The 19,742-nt window shown below is 41.6% G+C and overlaps 3 protein-coding genes across 8 annotated transcripts in view; 1 reads left to right on the top strand and 2 right to left on the bottom strand.

Moving 5' to 3' along the window:
- Positions 1–594: 594 nt before the first annotated feature.
- Positions 595–4,997, bottom strand: dnajb14 (DnaJ heat shock protein family (Hsp40) member B14). The gene is made up of 8 exons (XM_019862163.1): positions 4,807–4,997; positions 3,846–4,020; positions 3,228–3,373; positions 2,958–3,152; positions 2,241–2,326; positions 2,051–2,160; positions 1,128–1,300; positions 595–976 (listed from the first exon to the last, which is right to left on the bottom strand). The coding sequence occupies exons 1-8, from the start codon at positions 4,937–4,939 to the stop codon at positions 852–854; spliced, it is 1,143 nt and encodes a 380-aa protein (XP_019717722.1). The 5' UTR covers positions 4,940–4,997; the 3' UTR covers positions 595–851.
- Positions 4,998–5,692: 695 nt separating this feature from the next.
- On the bottom strand, positions 5,693–15,410 carry LOC109511249 (tetratricopeptide repeat protein 39B). 6 transcript variants are annotated; one of them, XM_019862155.1, is made up of 19 exons: positions 14,858–15,410; positions 13,691–13,888; positions 13,571–13,604; positions 12,441–12,543; positions 12,220–12,351; positions 12,036–12,112; positions 10,888–11,017; positions 10,677–10,779; positions 10,489–10,554; positions 10,176–10,284; positions 10,020–10,087; positions 9,433–9,492; positions 9,196–9,357; positions 8,680–8,771; positions 8,134–8,254; positions 7,945–8,056; positions 7,752–7,869; positions 6,646–6,762; positions 5,693–6,558 (listed from the first exon to the last, which is right to left on the bottom strand). In XM_019862155.1, the coding sequence occupies exons 4-19, from the start codon at positions 12,533–12,535 to the stop codon at positions 6,444–6,446; spliced, it is 1,677 nt and encodes a 558-aa protein (XP_019717714.1). In that variant the 5' UTR covers positions 12,536–12,543; positions 13,571–13,604; positions 13,691–13,888; positions 14,858–15,410; the 3' UTR covers positions 5,693–6,443. The 6 variants fall into 6 exon arrangements, with proteins under 6 accessions (XP_019717714.1, XP_019717719.1, XP_019717718.1 ...); XM_019862160.1 differs by having other exon boundaries at positions 13,691–13,835; XM_019862159.1 differs by having other exon boundaries at positions 13,691–13,805.
- The window catches only part of snapc3 (small nuclear RNA activating complex, polypeptide 3), a 6,666-nt gene continuing 1,576 nt past the window's right edge, over positions 14,653–19,742 (top strand). Inside the window, exons 1-7 of the mRNA XM_019862162.1 lie at positions 14,653–14,949; positions 15,762–15,845; positions 15,923–16,001; positions 16,084–16,188; positions 16,410–16,559; positions 16,657–16,739; positions 17,839–17,997. Of these exons, the coding sequence (XP_019717721.1) occupies positions 14,717–14,949; positions 15,762–15,845; positions 15,923–16,001; positions 16,084–16,188; positions 16,410–16,559; positions 16,657–16,739; positions 17,839–17,997 (893 nt within the window). The 5' untranslated portion in view covers positions 14,653–14,716. The remainder of the gene's footprint in view (positions 14,950–15,761; positions 15,846–15,922; positions 16,002–16,083; positions 16,189–16,409; positions 16,560–16,656; positions 16,740–17,838; positions 17,998–19,742) is intronic.

Genomic DNA, 19,742 nt, shown 5'->3' with positions numbered 1-19,742 from the left:
TAGATTGCCCATTGCTTCCTTCATTAAGCTTTATAAACCAAACAAAATAATACAGAGAATTACGATATCTGCCTCAACAGCTCTGGTAGAAAACACAAGTTTGGTTACATTTAAAAAAAAAAAACAGCAAAGAAAAGAGCTATTTGTCTGCAAAAAAAAAGGCTCATTGTTTTTCAATAGTCTCCCATGCACCTGTTCTTGTTACATGATGAAATGTAAAAAATCTTCATATTTTTAGCCTATTAGGCTCATTGTTTTTCAAAACCATCTATATATGACTCAGGCAACTATTGTAGGATAGACTAATGATTTCAGTAATTCAAATATTTTTTACATTGCACACCCATCCTCCTAAACAGAGACAAAACCCTCCAGTTCTTAATAATGTTACTTTATTTTATTGACAAGCGAGCGTGGAAGAAAATCACTTTCTTCTGTAGTTGCTTAAATAACTGCATAAACGTCCAATATTCTCAAAAACGAACATCTTGTATGAAAGCACCAACGTCCAACAGCAACTCAAATTTTCTTCCTTCCACTGGTGACGTTTCCATCCTTTTCCCACATGGATATTGATTTCATGCTGGAAGCTGATTGGTGGTGTTCACGACAGGGACGTAGATGTGCTCACTACTTTTTTTTTTTTTTTTTAATCCCTCTTGCAGAAGAGCGCTCCTCCGGAATGTCGAGAGTTTTGTTTTGGATGGAAGAGTGAGGTGAACTTGGAGTACTCTTTATTTTCAGTAGGGTTTTTCTTGTGTTACTCCTAGTGGAAATGCTCTTCTTAAAAAAAAGAAAAAAAAGAACATAGACACATCTATTGGTATACATGATAACATCTAACAAGCGAGTCATCCGCCTCGAAAGAGGTTATTTAGTCTGTCCAGCTCTTTGCAGTTTTCCATGGTCATAAGCTCCGCCTTCTTGCGCATGCGGTCGTCCCGGTACACCTTGGCGGCATACAGCAGGTCTGTTTCTGTGGGGGAGACAATTAATTCAGTGTAGTTGATATGACAGTATGAAAAATAACATTAATTATATTTAATCCATGTAATAATCACAAATATAATGCAATTTTTAATTGTTTAATATGAAGGCACAAATTATCATCAAAAGTTGCCTCTTACTTGTCTGTCTCTCCTTCCAGCAGTTATTCCTGACATTGGACACATAGTCTCCCTCCACACTTTTCTCAATCTGCTGCAGTGCTGCTGCCTTGTACTCAGATTTGAAGTCTCTGGTGACGTAGTAGTCCACGTGCAAGTTTTCCGTCTGCCGCTTCACCGTCTGACCCGTGGACCTGGGGAGAATGTGTGGCATTATAATTAGAGGAACATTGGCTAATTGAGATGAGCTACTTGATGGCATTTAGCGTTGTTCGCATTAAGCTAGCAGACATTTGGTACACGAAATTGGTTTGGCTGAACATTTTGGTCTCGAAATATACAGTTTAATTCTCTTTTGCTGCATGCTCCATTTGTATGTATAATGCTCCATGTGTTAAAAATAGCAGCTGTTAAAAAAAAAAAAAAAACTTACAGATCCGAATATCTATGCTATTTTCCATTAGCCTGTCTATAGTTTCACATTATATGTTAGCATGATGCTAACAAACTTTAGTTCGACAAAATTATGTAGTTTGGTTTGCATACACAATGTTTAATTTTATTTGATTGCATGCTCGATTTGTTTGTTTTGCTACTGTTGTGTGTCAAAGTAGCAGTTGTTTGAAGGTTTATAATCACCGGACATATACTGGTATGTTAATATCTGTTAGCCCATCACTAGTGTTTCACATTAAATGTGAGGATAAGGCCAAATTATATTGTTTGGTTGAAGAATTTGCTGTTTAAACATCCAATGTTTCAATCTCTTTTTTAAATTCTGATTTGGAGAACTGTTCCAAAAAATGTGGTGACACTCGTGGTATGTGGGCTCCCTCTAGCGGTAGGTAAAGGAATCACAAAATTAAATGTTCAAACTGAGCATAGCGTTGCAGTGGTAATTCATTCAAGAATTTCCATGTTGTTGAAACTTTTTTAGCACTTACGGTCGAGAGTAGAGGCTGTAAGGAGGTGGAGAAACCATCATCTGGCTCAGTATCGACACCAAGACTAACACCACGATGGGCATCAGCTGAATCAACATGGAGAAACCACCCTGGAGAGAAACAAAGCTTCATCGACACGCGCACTCAAACACACAGTGGCAATGTCCCGTCACGACACCACGGCACATACGTCTCCTCTTTCATCGGTTCTCTCCTGTCGGTAATTGCCGTGATGGCTGTAGCTCGTCCTGCCGTTGGCGAACGGCTGCGCGCTTGCTGAGAAGGAGACGGAGAGAAGAGAAAGTTCAGTTCCTAACTTATTTAAAACTAATTAAATGCCCAAATCTATTTTTCCAGACACTTTCTCGAATTTTCTTTCAATGTTGCTGTGAAGCCAAGTGCTCAAAAGACTGAAACTAGAGGTGCAACAACACATGGATTAATCGACAATCAACAGATTATGAAATGAATAGATCAATATTTTGACAATTGATTAATCATTTGGAGGCCTTGTTTAATTTAAAATCATCCAGATCCTTGGAATTTTAGCCTGTGAATAGTAAATATTCTGTCGTCATCCATGATAGCAAACTGCTTAGCTTTGTGTATTTGTTTTTTCAAAATAAGACATTCACAAACATCTGCTTTCACTTTGGAAATCAATGATCAACATATTTGACAATTTTCTGACGTGTTACGGACCAAACCAGTAACTGAATCATAATATAACTTGTTTATGCATCTTCTGCACTGTCAGACTGAAATCATGTCATGTTTTTGAATGCGGGGATGGAAACCTTTTTTTTTTTCAACCCGACAAAATAAATGACTGATTAATGAATCATTGAAATAATCGTTAGTTGCGGCCCTAATTTCCACAATATGTATGTGTGTGGGTGTAACTCACAGGAGGGGAAGCCTCCTCCAAAGAACATGTTGAAGAGGTCTTCAGGCGTGATGTCTGCCTCGAACCCTCTGTGGAAGTCAAAGCCGTTGCCGCCGCCGTGCGCGTGGCCCGCCCCACTTGGCTCTTCGCCTCCCGTCAGGTCATACTGCCGCCGTTTAGCCGGATTGCTTAGCACTGCGTATGCATTACCGATCTCTGGCGGGCGACATAGAGTTACTATTAGTTTCAGAGTACTTTTCTTGAATAGAAAGTGACGTCAAGGAGACGTACTCTTAAAGGCATCCGTTGCTCCGGGAGCGTGGTTTTTGTCTGGGTGAAACTTGAGGGCCAGTTTCCTGTACGCCTTCTTCAGCTCATCCTCGCTGGCTTCTTTGGTGACACCGAGCACTTCGTAGTAGTCTTTACAGCGCTTTATTCTAACAGGAAGAAAACAAGGGCAAGTGTTAAAAGATACATGCTCGGGCTGAACAAATAATCGTGAACTAAGATTATTGATTTTGAAATTAGCTCCCTGTCAATGCACACTTCCGGATAGGTGAAACTGCCTGCGCCTATTCATACAAAACTTCTATGGCCCATTTGTGATTTTTTTTTTTCCAACATCTGTCAAAGACATTTTCCCACCCTGTTGTGCTCAAAGCAATGGAGCTGACATCAAAAAGTTCTGACTATGAGATGCCTTGCCGCTATACAAAAATGCACACCGTTGCGGAAATACACTATTTTTTGCATAAAAGGCTAAGGCAGAAAAATGCTGCATCATTTGTTTAGGGCTCAGAATAAAAAGTCAACATCCTCACAGACATTTCCAAAGAAAATGGATTAATGGATGTCTCAAGATGAACATTAACAAGTACCACTGTTAACATTTTAAGCCGGTATTCTCACCTTTGGACACCTTCCACCTGTTCTTTCGTGAACACCTTGGAGGATCCTGCTCCTGTACCTTCGGCACGTTCGCTCGCCGCCTCCGCGCCGCCATCTTCCGCATTGTGTGCTGGCCGTCTCCGATGCGCGCCATTAGCTGTAGAACTCCCATTTTTGGTTAGCACTTCCAACAAGGCTGTGATAAGAAAAATAAGTGGACAACATCACATTGATGTTTAGCAGTGATTCCAATGTTGTACGAGTCTCCCAAGTGCTACACGGGCTCCCTCTACCGGTACACGAATCCTTGACTGGCAGAGTACAGTTCAGTTGTATTTAATTTATAACTTCAAAGGTTATGCATTTAGTCTTTAAGATTTCTTTGAAACTTATATATTATATATATATATATATATATATATATATACATATTTTACTTACCTTTTAGGTACAATACATTTGGACTATCTCGTTGCTTCGGTAAATTTGCGTTCAAATTAAGAGTTAGCTAATTTACTTGGCCGTGCGGCCGCATGTTTATGACGTCACAGCGCCGACAATTCTGACAGAGCAGTGTCAGTGACGCTTTGTAAGAGTTCAAGTGAGCCCAAGATGTTGCTGTCGTTCAAAACTACGCCAAATAAACACAGTATGTCTTGCGGCGAGAATGTGAATATATTCACGACCGTTATGAACAACACTCTAGTTTGATCCGACAACACGCACAGCCCCTAAACAGCGGAGCTTAGTATATTAGCGTACAAGCTCACTAGTAGCTTTTAACAAACCTTAACTTCTTGGTGACTTTATTTATTATCAACACACTGCCTTTCAACCGTTATGGCGTTATGCTCATGAAATGTGTGCGATATATTTAAATGAGGTAATACAGTCGGTCTGTATCGCTCTGGCCGGCTCGGTTGTCATCCCCGATGGACCCCCCCTTCGAGCCGGAGGCTCGGCTAGCCGGAAATCGCCTTACCTTTGGCTCGCGCTGTCGGGTAGAGCCTCTCCGCTTTGTGGAGGAACTTAAGCGCCTTCTCCTTGTCCCCCGCCTCGATGGCTTTCGACGCAATGTTGATACATTTCTCAGCCTCGTCTCGGTTCCCTTCCATCTTCTTTCCTCATCCCTCCTCCCTCGTCCTTTCCTGGGTGGTCACGTGATACACCACGTGACTCATATCTTATTGACACGTCATGGCAGCGGAAAAAAAACTCGCATAATTCTTTTTAATAATCGTGTACAGTAGTTGTGAATGATCGATTAAAAGTCTCAATTAAAAACAGTTTCTCATGCCTAAATTTGGATCTATAAAAATAGAACTTTGCTAAAATATCTTCTGTTGAGGTAATTTTTTTGTAAATATGAACAATTGTTTATTTATATTGTTTAGTTGTCCAAAACAAAATTCCGTGAAAACATCACTGAAAATTGAATAAAGTTGTCTGGGTTTATACAGTATCGTTTGTATTTCATCTTAATATGCCTTGTTTGCCTTTTAGATAAGTTGTATACTACTGTATTTCTGTATTAAAAATGTCTACATGATCTGAATACTTGTTCTTTGTGTTTCCACTTTAGTAGACTGCAAAAAGTGCAATTGACCTGTGTAATCTGTTAATATAATGGATGCAGTACGCGTTGTCAAATTTTTTTGTTGTTTGGTGGCAGTATGCCATGAACGTTTTTAAATACAAAATATGTGCATGGGCTTGTTGAAGGTTTAGAAACACTCATTGTTCTGCATCCAGATTCTTATTTGCTTGAATTTGGAGGAAGATGGGGGAGAAAAAAAAAGGCTTGACACTGAACGAAAACATCACCATAGCCCTAAAAAAAAAAAAAAAAAAAAAACATTACCACACAATTCTATTCATTTGTTAAGGTTTATTCAGCACATCTGCTACTCAAGATGATTTCATCTTGAGGGAAAAAAATGGACAATCAGCTATTTACAAGACATCACATCCACAAGGACGAGAGTACAACTTTTTCCTCAAATAGTGCTACCCCCAACCCCAAATTTAACAAACACCTTTCCCCAAATAGATGCCTCACTTTTCCCACCAGGACAGTAAACAGGATGCAACTGATGAAAAATTACATTTCAGAGGTACCATGTATCTTGCCCCACACAGTATTTAACTGCTGAGCCCATTTGAACAGCTTCGCTCACCAAAAAAGTAGCACCTCGAGAAGCCTGCCTCTTAGCTCATGTAACTTCAACATTATCTGGAGACTGCGTTTTTTTTAAAGATATTCCCAAAATGCGTATGAATAAACATCCATACCTTGATGAATGAGAATATTCCCAAGCATCAATAAAGGACCTGCCCCATCTGCAGTTGAGTGAAGAAACGGCCCTGCCCACTCTCAACAGGTGGCGACAATATTTTAGCACCTATGCACAGACAGACATGCTCCACATAAAAAGTGGGGAAAAAAGCACATATGTAACAATGCTGTATATATATGCTTCTACAGAATAAATACAAAATTACAGAAGCCACAGGGTGACACATTTACGGTGCAAAGCTGCGTAGTAAAATGTCCTGGAAATCCGGTTGGAATCATGAGGCCGGAGGAGCGCTCATAGAAGAACGTAATCATGGAAGCGCTCACGCCGGCATCTGGGAAAGCGGCATCTTGGCCGCAAAGGAGCCCATGCTCTTGAGCACGGCGTGGATGCGGAAGTGTAGCCGCGACTCCATGCTGTATTCTTTGTAGTCCATCCTGCAAGTCGCAGTGCCTTGTTTGAGCACTTTTCTTCCAGGAAAAATGAAATTGGACATTTTGTATTTTTTTTTTTTGCATACTTACTTGGCACTTTCAAGCACACAGATGGCCTTTTCGATGTCACCCCTCTGTTTGTGCAGCAGGCCCATCTCGTACATGGTAAACGGCACCAGGTAGTTGCTGTGCTTCAGGTCGCTTTCGCTGGGACGAAACAGCAATTAGACATCGGAATGAGCGTCACAGCGTTGAACTTTTAATTTTATGAGGAAATACAAGAGCCGAATGCAGTCACCCCCTCGTCCCACCCCCCCACCCCCGTCTAGCCAGTGACCGTACATTATGAAACAGGAACCGACGTTGTTACAGTATGGTATAAAATGGATGTGACTAGACAGGCATTGGTTTTGTTTTTAGAAATGTTTCATTATTCTTACATATTGGGCTTGTCTTATTGGAATATCCACGATGTGACTCTATGGGTCTGACATGACCGAAAAAACACCCCCCCCCCCTTTTTTTAAAGCTTAATTATCATTTTTACATAAGTTGTGGATGTGGCCAGACCGGTTTGGCATGCGACACATTTCAGAGAGACAATTTGAACATTTCGTCATTTAAAAAAAAAAAAAAGTTTTTATAATTAGTATTGATGCATGTTGAGCTGTGTGTCAAAAGCGCATGCAACAGGCCTGTTCGATTCTCCTTTAATGGATTCTCCATGTTTGTGTGACTTGACGGCTTTGACAGGTGGTCAAACTTAAATTAAATGAAGGGACCATTAAAACTTAACATTTGGTAGTTCTTCAACATGAAGTTTCATGTGTATTCCACTTGATGGCTGTGACTAGACGGGACTGATGTGGGGTGACAAAGGGTGAAATTTAAATTAAATGAAGGAACCATCAAAACTTAACATTTGATAGTTATTCAACATGAAATTTCACGTGTATTCCACATGATGCCGGTGACTAGATGGGTTTGACAAGGGGTCAAATTTATATTAAATCAAGGAACCATCAAAACCTAACATTTGGTAGTTGTTTAACATGAAGATTCATGTGTATTCCACTTGATGGCTGTGACTAGACAGGTTTGACGTGGGGTGAGAGGCGGTCAATTTTCCCTTTTATTGTATTTTTCAGGCCTATTTAGGCACGTGGTGCTGTGGGTGAACCCAATGTAGATCTCACCTGGATAAGACGCGATTGAAACAGACCTCAGCCTGGTCGAGCTGTCCCAACTGCCTCAGACACAAGCCCTTGAGCAACTGAACCACACACTGGTCATCCAGGTGGTAGTCTGACGGGTCTGCGCACGATGAACACGGAGTTATATTTCAGGGAGAAACAGCTCTTTCTTCACCGCCGCTTTCTTTCTCCTCACTTGAATTATACTTGAGCTCCTCCTCCGCTCTGTCCAACGTAGCCAAAATGTTTTCCGTCAAGTCGGCTCTTTTGCCAACAATGGTGAAGCCGTTCCACACGTACATCATTTCCTGCGGGCCGAAAAACGGACGACATTTGTCAAAATATCGTGCGTGTCATTCAGCGAATCATACGGAAGAGTCCTGACCAGAGCCGGGACGACCAGTTTGACGGGCTTGGACGAGACGTAGCGTTGAGCCTTCTTGGCGGCAAACTTCTCAGTCGGGATGGACTTTCCGGCAAGCTTCAGCCTCAGACCGTCAACCTCCCTGCAAAACACACTCGTTTTGTTACATGTGGTCCAGATGCAAAACAGAATTTTCACACATCTGATTAACCGGATCAGCTTTTATGCGAAAAAAAACTGTGGTCGGTTGTCATGTCATCATTTGCCGACCGATCAAAGACTACATTGATCAGATCGGCAACATTAAGAGATGACAGCAAACCATCGTTCTGTGCTGCCATCGTTCATAATCTCAAGTTTTTCTTTTTCGGTATTGTTTTTAAAAGAATTGAGTTTTTTGAGGGCGTGTTGGTAAAGTCAAAATAAAGTCAGTCAGTCAGTAAACAAGTTGTTTAAATAGATGGACCACCATCTATTAATCAGTTATTGTTTGAGTAAACTCGCCAATCACCTCCAAAAATCCCGATCAGGTCAATTCTGCCGTCTCTTTTTTTTTTTTTTTCATACCTGAACAAGTCCACCACATTTTCACCCATTTTTTTGACTTCTTCCTCGGGGAGCATGCTCAGTATGGATGCCTTCTGGAACACGTAGACGGCCTATGAGCAAAGAATAAGAACAATTTAGCATCGTCACAGAATGCAACAAAATGATGGCAAAAAGCCTCGAGCACACCCCCAAAGACAATTTGTCTCCAACGGACACAATTAGAGTCCAAACAAACCTCAAGTTGTATTTTCATGAAAATTAAAGACCATTTCGTCTTCAATGAACCTAACAGACATTATTTTTTTAACAACAACCAAGGTCTTAAGTAAACAAGATGGCCGCAACACGTACTATTGTTAAAAATGAAGCATCAAAATGTCACGAGACGACAGCAAAGCACTACTTTCGTCTCCGGAAAGCTCCTCAATTCACTTCGACATTGCTCCTTGGCACCAACGTGTCACAAAATGATTCCAAATAAAAATGTATTGCTTATTCTGAGCACAAAAAGCAATGATACGTTTCAGTAGTCACCTGTGACCATTTGCTCTCCTTGCAGAGCAGATCAGCATAATGGTACGCTTCCCGCCAATTCTGTTCAAAGGAGTGGGCCCACATGAGCTCCCAATAGCACAGGTGGTGAATCTGCCGCCACTCCTGCTGAGCGGCGATGCAAGCCTGGAACTTTTCCTGAGCCTAGGGCAGATAAACGCGACAGGTCAGCAAAACAAGCGGCGCCGCGAGGACGCCAACGCTGCGGGAATCCCTTACAAATGTGATGTTTCCTTTGAGCAGGGCAATTCTTGCGACGTAGAAAAGCATGAGGGCTCCCTGTGGATAAAATGAAGATGTTGAAAATCATGTTTTTTTTTTTTTTTTTGAAACAAACATTGAAGACAGACTTGACAGAACCTAATGTACGCATTTTCGACAGCAACAAAGACAATTTAGTCTGTAGCTAACTTCACATTCAGGGTTGACAAAAATAGCCATTTTTGTCTTCAGAGTACCTAATGTAGGATTTCGAAAACGCCAGTGGAAATTTTTTAGTTTTCTATAAATGTAATCTTCTCAAGCATCAAGACAACTTCATTGTCAGAGATCCTCATGTACGTGTTGACCCGAAAATGAATTTTCACAATCAAAGACAGTTTAGTCAAAGCACCCGGCGTGTTCGTTTTCGCAAACATGAACATAAAAATTTGATTATACAGCAGTCATCGGACTGATTTTAGGCACTAGAAGAAGTTGCTACTCATTTAAGAGTTGACAAATTTGTCATTTTTGAGTACAGTTTTAAACACTGTGCGTCATTAGGTGTTCTGTTTGCTGATGTCAGAGAAGGTTGAACAGCTTACATTTGGGAACCTTTTAGCATAAGGCTCTAGCAGAGCCTCTGCCTCAGTTAAGTCCACGTCGCCGGAACCTGTGGGTGGAGGAGAGAATGCTTGAAAAAAATTCAATAAAAAAAAATAATGTTTGAATTTAGAGGTCAAACGAAGGCCGCTTTTTACCCAGAATGACTGAGATGTAGAGATGAAACATGAGCAGTGTCAAAGTGCTGAGAATAGAGCGCAGACTGTCGCTGGAGGCGCCTGCTCGCAACTCAGACAAACCCAACTCCTGTGGAATTTTATTTAAAAAAAAAAAAAAAAAAAAAGAAAGAAAGAAAGAAAATAAAGAATGTGTGCATTCAAAAGTTTGGAGAAAGTCAAATTCATCTATAAAGATGCAAATTAGGTTCATCTTGAAATTTCACACAAAAGCCAAACATTCCGAACTTTTAATGAGATGCGTATATCCACATATTGAGCGGCGGAGACTTACCCTGTCCCCGGAAAAACCCAAAAACTCCATCAGTTTGAGGATTCTAGCTGGTAGCAGAGATAGCATCTGTTTAAAAAAAAAAAAATCATAAATTATATATATATATATATATATATATATATATATATATATATATCTCGTTGTGTTTTCGTGTGAATGGCATATTGTCGATTTGTAAGTGCTCCCACCAGATTAAAAGAGCCGATGCCCATACTGACACCGCCCTTAAAGTGAATATGCGTGCCGCTCGTCTCCATTTCTGCATTGCCGTGAACCATGGCCTGACACTCCCTGCGCGTACACACAACATAGCAAAAATCAGAAATTAAAACAAAAACAAAAACAAAAAAAAAAAAAAAACGGTCACCATGCAAATGCCAACATCCGCGTCCCGCTTACTTGAAAATCTGATAGCTATTTCGGATCCTCATGCCTCCTTTGATGAAACCGATGATGCTCTCGTCGAGGAAGGTGAGCGCCGCCTTCTGCAGCAGCACTTCGGCGTAGCAGAGCTCGGCGTGCATCTCCTCTGCGTGGAAAACGTGAAGAACGTGAATAAAGGTTTTGTTAACGCCAAAGAAAATTCGTCAACCAATTGAGTGTGCGATTTCATAAAAATGTAATCATATTTCAACTAACCTCATGTATGCATTTTCGTTAATGCGGATTTTGTGAATGAATTTAACATTTTGATCAACCTCCCATTCAGGAGTTTAACCGACTTATGTGGTTTTGGAAACAAAAAGAAAAATTTAACTCCAACGAGGCTGTCATGCAATTAAAAAAAAAAACAAACAAAATTAGCAATCGACTAAAAGATGATTTAGTGTTGTCCAAATCAATCATGCGTGTTTTTCATAAATATTCAACACAATTGAGAGTTTAACGAAACTCACGCACGCAATTTTGTAAACATCAAAGATAATCAAGTTCAACAGACTTCACACGCGTTTGTCAACGGCGAAAAGAAGATTTACACCTCTCGTGAGCCTCGAAGACAATTTTGCGTTCAAACAATTAAACATCACAGACAAACTAAACTAACAGACCCAACGTGTAACTATTGTTTTCGTAAACATCAAAGATACTGTTGGCTCCTCAGAGAACCAAACATGGATTGTCGTAAACTTCCGTAAACCGATCGTACGTGTTTACTTGAACATCAAAGACGATTTCGATAAAACCGATCATATGTGCTCATGTAAACGTAGACAAACCAAAAATCTGCACTTTTGTAAGTAACTAATTAAGTCTATTTAGAATCTTAAACATATCTAATGTACGTTAACGTTTTTTGTAAACATCAAAGAACCTGAGGTCTGTACTTTGGGAACGATCAAAGACAATTTCATTTTCAGCAAAGCTAACCCGGGATTTGGGAAAAATTTAATTTTACTTCAAAAAAACTGATTTATGGGCTTTCCCAAACAGATGGTTTTGTTTTGAATAAAAATAAGGCCGACAGCAACAATTTAATAAACCTAGCATGTGTTTTTGTACAACCGTCTGTTTTCTGTTACAAAGAATTCACTTTACTGGCATGTCACCTTCTGTTAGGCTTTCAGGTGATTGTCTTTGCCAAAGATTGACCAGAGTCTCCATAATTCCAGTTTTCTTTCGAAACCTAAAATTGGAAAAGGCAAAAAATAAACATTTTAATGCCGTATTTCAAGCACGTTATCCCGTGAGGTGTCATAGCGTCAAGTTTCCGACCAACGGCGGCGGCCACACCTCTGGCACGTCAGCAGGGCGTCGCTCAGCGACTCCATAGCAGCGTTCATGTCCTTCGGGTCAAAAGTCATGCCCGCCTGCATCACCAGCATGCTGCTGTAGCCCATCGCGTGGTACATGCTCTGGCTCCTCCTGTGGTCAATTAAACAGCTGGTATCGCATCGTGGGGGGGCCGGCCGCATTGGCGTGAAAACGTGTGGGGACTGTCAAGTGGGACTTACCAGGGTTCTAAAAGAGCCAAGGCATCTGCAAACCTGTTGTTTAGAAAGAGATCAAGGGCGCTGGAGCATTCCTGCAGTGCGGTCTCTAAATCCATTGCGGGTTGCCGAAAAGTACAAAGAGGAGCCTGTTAATTCTGGGAAAAATTTTAAGGACCAACGAGACGAAGCGGAACCTTTGCCAAAGTAATTTGATGGCGTGCAGAAAGAAAGCATCAGCTTGTGATCCCAAACCCACAATCTCGGCATGGCTAAAGTTTACATGGATTCTTCTTCGAGCTTCGGGCTCGCTAATCTTCACTGATAAAGATGTCAGCAGTAAGACGAGGAACAAAATGACGCCGAAAAGTACAAAGAGGAGCCTGTTAATTCTGGGAAAAATTTTAAGGACCAACGAGACGAAGCGGAACCTTTGCCAAAGTAATTTGATGGCGTGCAGAAAGAAAGCATCAGCTTGTGATCCCAAACCCACAATCTCGGCATGGCTAAAGTTTACATGGATTCTTCTTCGAGCTCGCTAATCTTCACTGATAAAGATGTCAGCAGCAAGACGAGGAACAAAATGCAGCAAATTGACTTGCCGATCCTTCACCATACAACATAACGCTGCCAAAACAAGCGAGGAGATAATCAGGGGCAAGAAGTAGTGAAGGTTTTAAATAAGCCAACTCATTGTAAACCCTATGGAGCATACATTTTACGCAATCAAGGGGAAATTGAGGGGAGTACCAAAAATGACACCACAGGACTCACCATGACAAGTTTGACAAGGTTACTAAAGTGCAAAAGTAAGGCAACTTGTCTAAGCAGTACAAACATGTAATGAGGTTAAAACAGAGTGACTAAAGCCGCATGTACTTTATTATTATTATTATTACCCGATATGCAGTGGCACTAAAACTACAACAAGGAATAGTAAAATAAAGGTTCAAGTGTCAAAACGGAAAGAATTTTAATAAGAAAATGTGATTCATGATGTACTTGGTGCCCTCTTGTGGTTGTGGCTGGATAGCATACTGCAAATGGACGTCGCCCGTTTCCGTCGAAGGAATTTTGCTGCTTGTATAGTGGTGAGTACCGTAGTGACAATTTAGAAATAATAAAAAAAAATGACAGTAAAATGATTGAGATAACTTACAATACATTTCCAGAACAGGGTTTGTCCACCTAGAAGCAAAGAAATGGAAAAGCTACACTTTTTGACCAAAAAAAAAAAAAAATGGCGTTCAAAGCAATTAGTAGCAAACACTAACCTTCTGCTGGGAGTAGTCTTCGATCTCCATTTGAAAGAATAAACGCTTTTCTCGTACGCCTCTCGATGATGAAGACAAGCTTCTTTGCAGCTCCGTTTGTAGATCTTCACCTCCACTTGGAAAATATGTGTTCATTAGGGAGTCCCTTGACATTTATACTTTACTAAGGTTACTAGAGCCAGCCCACTCTCGTATCTCCTGATATCACACATACACACAGCATCACTGTGAGTGGAGACACACAATCCGTTTGTTTGTTTGTTTCCCCATCTACAAAGCATCCTATCCAGGCAGCGTTGTTCTGTGAAATTGCAATTAGGATTTGGCATTGTGCTCTCAGGATGTTTAAAAGGGCAACCAAAATGCTAAAAGAGGAAATGAATGTCTGTAGAACACATTTGTTTCACTGTAAGGACCATTCGTGGGGGCCAACCCCTGCAGTCATTCTCCATTATTTGGGTTTAAAAATTTAAAAAAAGCAAACTGGAGTTAAGTGTTGTGCAGGTGGGTTGGAATAGAACAACGCACGCACGCATTTGTTTGCATTTCATGCGCCCCCATAAAAATCGAGGACTGGGGAGCGGTTTGAATGAGCTGACATTGAGCGCCGCTGTTGGCACGAAGCTTCAGTGAGTGTGCTCAAATGCTCCTACATTACCAACAATCCCCTGCGCGGCGTCGTTTTAAGTCAGAAGTCCTCCATATCATATCTCGTATACAGTATTATAAACGGAATACAAAGAACTTTATCCAAAATGCAAAATAAAACTACCCGACTCGAGCCGACTATAGGAGTAGGGTAAAAATATCGAATTTCAGTCAGCTTGGTCAAATAACGGAAAGCCCGAATTTTAGTCAGCTTGGTCAAACAACGATGAATCCTTCTGGACCGCTCATAATATTCGCAATATTACCAGCCAAACTGGAAACAGATTTACAAAAAAACGAATTAAGCTTTTGCTGAACTGATACTACATTACCCACAATTCACAGCGTGCGTCATTTTCTTCCATCTTTCTAGTAAACATGGCGGCTTCAGCACCAACGCCGGACCCCGATCCAAACATCCCAGAATACGAATTCGGCAACGCGAATACTAAAAAGTTTCACATAGACTCGTTCAGGAAAGAGTGGCTGAGTAGACTGAAGCCTTGCGATTACTCTTACAGTATCGAGGACGAAGACGCGTTTCACGCTAACTTTGCTCAGGAGATGGGAGTCAGCGTGGACATGATGCGGGAGCTCAAAGAAGTCTGCAGGTACCTTTTATCGCACCGGATGCATCAAAAGCGGTGTCAAGAAAATGACAGCACCAGTCAGGCCTGCTTAAGGAGTCGTCATAAACCTTTTACATCAAGTGTAGTCAGGAAGAGGACGGGACCAACATCGCACGCAATGCTTTCAAGAAGTAGAAATAACTTCCATCACACCTGGGGCTCATCTCATCTCTCTTAATTGCAACGTTCTTGATCCTCTTTCGATTATTGGCCAATTGCAAGCAACGTTTAGTTGCATAGCGCCACCTACTGCGCAAGAGCGTGTAGCGCTCGTGTCCCCACCTTTACGATCTACCCATCAATTTATTTTCCCGAACAATACATTTGACCACGTGTATTTTAGGATACGAGGTTATGGTATATATTTATCTGTAATAAATAACGAGACTGGTGTTACTTGTGCACAACTGCTGTATATGGTTAGAGTACATACAGGGAAAAACAATTGGCAAATACAGTATTGGCCAAAAGGGCGATATTGGAAGGGCCATAATCGGCTAATTTAATCCGATTTATTGGTTGGGCCCTATTTCCTCTCTTTCTTTTCACCTTCACCATGGTGATTTAGGAAAACGGGCATCAAATTACATAGGAATTTCTGGTGGGAGTTGCTCGCATGTAAACAAAGGAGCGAGCACCTTGGAAGGTGCAATTAGACAAATGCGATGAGCCCTTGGTGAAGTTAGGAAATAGTCAGATCCCATATATCTCTGTGACATTTGATACAGTCAGGAAGTAGACATGACCTCTGTTTTCCTGTCTGGTTTTATCTATCTATTTGACCGATCAAACAGCATTGCGTCACTTCGTTGCCATCCGGAGGACCAGGAGCCTGATCCGGAAGTTGTACCCGAAGACCCCACCTTGAAAACTCTCGTGTATGAATTTTCCTTCGCTTTGATTTCATCTATCGCCACCCGTCAAAATCCACAACCTCGTGACTTTGTCTCAACAGCGAAAGGAAAAAGAAGCAAGATTACAAGTCCTCTCTAAAAATCAGCAAAAACAGACACGACCTCTACGCAGATGAGCAGGCGAGTTGACGCCGACGCTGAGCCAAATCATCACGGTTGCTGTATAGCGTTCGATTTTTTGAAATTTTTTTTTTTCCCCCAGGAGCGGCTCGCCGTCATGATGAAACCAGAGGCCGTGGAAAATATGGTCTCCGAAGGAGATGTCATTCTCACCATGAACGTCTACTATCCGGCTACTTTCGAAAAGGTGCGCGGGAAACCCGACATGAAAGCTCACGGGACTTGAACAGATGTTGGTTAACCCTTTCAGGGACAGCGGTTATGCCAGTGGACGGCCTATCGTGTTATCAGGTTACAGGGTGCGCGAAAGAGTTAAAGAAGAAGAAGAAGAAGTGTTGACTAAAATCAAAGTTTCCCAGTTTTGAAAATACTACTGCAAAGTCAACATTCTGCCCGTCCCCCTCGCAGTTTTGCTACGTCCGACCCCATATGACGCTGCTGCTTATGGGCTCCCAAAGGCTGACGGAACTGCGGGATGCCATTTGCTGCGCCAGCGACCTGCAAATGTGCGGCGAGTTCAGCAACGCGCCTGACATGGCACCGGACTTCGTCAGCAAAGTGAGCGCCAATCATCCTCGCCGACCCCCAGTCCTCCCTCATGTCGCACGTTTTTTTTTTTTTTTTTTTGTAACGCAGAGGCTTTGTCGTGTTCCAGGAGCACTACAAGTCGGCTTTCTTTTTCTTTGAAGGGGTGTTCTACAACGACATGCGCTACCCGGAATGCCGCGACATCAGCCAGTGAGTTTTGAATCCATTATTCAGGACCAGAGTTCCCGATAAAGAGTTTGTGCATGTCTGTGAATTCAGGGAGGAATTCTCAGTCAGAGTCTTATGGGGCGAATCATCCGATTACATAAAGCGAGTACGGCCCAGATGGGGATGCACAAAAAAAAGTGTAAAAATAATCACATGTGGGGAGAGCAGAACATTGCACTTTTTATGACTTCGCTAAAAATAGACGTACTCCTGTGACGGACGTTATGTAACGCGATATATAGTGGATGAAATAATACTACATCCTGCTCAGGGTTTTTTTTTTTAATTTGCTCCCTTACAAAGACATGAACAGGTCAATTTTTTTTCTATTTTTATTTTTTTGCCCAAAGTTGGCAAGCCAAAGTAGCTTTCTTTATAGATCACATTTCATGACTCAGACAACTCAATGTGCTTCACAGTGGCCCCACATTTCACAAATAAATGATGACATCAACACAATACTGCCTTTTAAAAAAAAAAATTTCATATTCAATATTTAAGTTGCATCCGCTTCAACTGATAAATCATCATTGATCTTTTTACCGCGCCGTGCCCGTTTTTGCTCGTCAGGTTAAATCCTTCCATGAAGAATGGCTTGAACGAGCTGGGGGGAGTCCAAAAGTAACGAGCCATGCTCAATTTTTTTTCCAGAAATATCCGCAGTGTGTGTTTAAAATACTTGTTTAAATCTAAACCGTTAAAAAAATGTTTTGGAACGTATCCGCTTCCTGTCAGCCATTTTGGAAATGGTGTCATCATCAGATGTCCGTCGGAAGCACAGAGCTGTGATTGAATTTCTTGCTGTTGGAAGGGGAACTTTGTGGATTTGTCTTCCGGCCATGACAATCACTCAAAACGTATCCGAAAAAGGATCCGAAAGAACATCTTAACCCTTTCATGCACAAATAATGACAACCTGTAACCTGACAACCTGATAAGCTGTCCACTGTAGTAAGCATTGTCCCTGAAAGGGTTAAAGGTCATTGAGTGCCTGTATCGATTCCCGTTCGGGGACTTGCGCAATGCCATATGCAAGGAGAGGATATTTTTTGAGCAAACTGTGTTTTGTAATCGTTTGCAGGACGACAATCACATGGGCCAAGGCCAACAACTTCCCCCCGTACTCCCAGGCCAAGATGGAGGACACGAAGCTGCTTGATCTGCAGGTGAAAGTGGGCTTCCCGTACCTCTACTGTCACCAGGGCGACTGCGAGCACGTCGTCATCATCACGGACGTCAGGTAAAACCAAAGCGAGCCCCTGACCCGGGAAATTTGGAACTCACGAGTTGTTTCTCGACTTTGTCGACATTCTCTATTGAGAATGAGTGACAGTTGAAACAAAATGGCTGCCATTCATCTCGCTACCAATCTTTGTGAGCCTGCAGCGATTGTTTCTTTCCACCGGTGCAAAGTAGCGGAGTTAAAAGGTCACGTATTCTGAAGTAGCGAGAGAATTTTGGATGCGGTGCACTTTGAGCTTCATCTTCAGAACAGCAGCGGTTCGATGTTTTTTTTGTGTGCCACGGTAGGTAGTTCATTTTAAAATATCGATTGGGGATTACGGTTACAGTTCAAGAGCGCTCTGTTGACTGTGAATGATGCCAGAGGAATTCATAGATGAACAAGGTTGGCAGGAATCCCCCCCGCCCACCAAAAAAAAGCAAAAATGCAATTGATTCAATGATGTTTTAATGCAAAGCAGTTAAAATGCTGACTGTAGTGGTGCAATCTGTTGCATGGCCACGCTTAAATCCCATTAATCCATTCCAGGTCCCACCTACAATTTTAATATATTTTTTAATGGAAAAAAATAGCACTTGATAATATTGTACATCATAAAAAAACATGCAGTAAGTGACATTATTAGTCTTTTCAAATTGCAACAGCTTCAGTTTTGGGGGGCAAAAAAAGAGACCTAGGCTTCATTTCGGTCGGTCAGTAGGCTTGATTTTATTGACTTATATGGTGTCAAGTCTCGAGAAATTCAGTGCTTAAGAGGTGCAGTCCGCTTGTTTACATGTCATTGTTTCATAAAACGTGAAAAGTTGAAGCGATAATGCCACGGCAGTAGTGATGGGAATTCCGGCTCTTTTTAGAGAGCCGGTTCTTTTGGCTCGGCTCACTAAAAAGAGCCGGCTCTTTCGGCTCCCAAATGGCTCCTCAGTTTTTTTGTTGCTTAAATTAGTTTACTCCCAAAAATAATGTAAAATTATGTGTAAAATGAATTACGAATGTAAAAAATATACAGTATATCAAATATTTATTATTTATATGGCTTTATATTCTTCTGAACATACTCAACATGGCGTACAACATGGAGTGCTACAAAAAAGTAAATTACAAAGTACAAAAACAAAGACCCATCTCAAAACAAGGTCAACAAAAAGTTCCAATCTCTGATTGTGCATATTTATAAGTGTTTAAATATTTACAGTAAAACAACATAAGTAAGCTTTGATTACCACACAACAAATTACAAATTAAAATTTGGTATTGGATATTTTAACCTTGCCCAGTCTACACGCTGCCTTTGAACTATCAATTAAGTTGAAATTAGTCCAAATTTCATTGCGTTTCCGATCCATTTTCTCACCTTTCCACTTTCCACGTGTAGTTTTTTTCTCTGTACTGTAGCGCTATCGAGCTCTCTCTCGTCTCCCTGTCTCACCTGTTCGTGTGCTGCTCAGTGCTCACAGGGTGCTGCTGTCTGTGTCTCCTCCCCCTTCTCTTCACTGAAGCGCGCGCGCGCGCGCGCGTGTGTGTCTGTGAGTGTGTGTGCGTGTGTGTGTGTGTGTGTGTGTGTGTGTGTGTGTGTAAAACCCTCCCCTCCCTCTTCTACCACGGATCTTGACCAATCACGTGCCGCTTTAACCGACAGGGGGAAAAAAAACAGGAGAAAAAAAAAGTCGGCTCCCATAAAGAGCGGCTCCCGATGAGGAGCCGGCTCATGTCGTTCACTTCAAAGAGCCGGCTCTAAGAGCCGG

Source organism: Hippocampus comes, unplaced genomic scaffold, assembly GCF_001891065.2.
Source record: "Hippocampus comes isolate QL1 unplaced genomic scaffold, H_comes_QL1_v1.1 scaffold7, whole genome shotgun sequence".
Lineage (NCBI taxonomy): Eukaryota > Metazoa > Chordata > Actinopteri > Syngnathiformes > Syngnathidae > Hippocampus > Hippocampus comes.
Note: the sequence above shows the minus strand (reverse complement) of the source record. Positions and strands in the feature narration are given on the sequence as shown.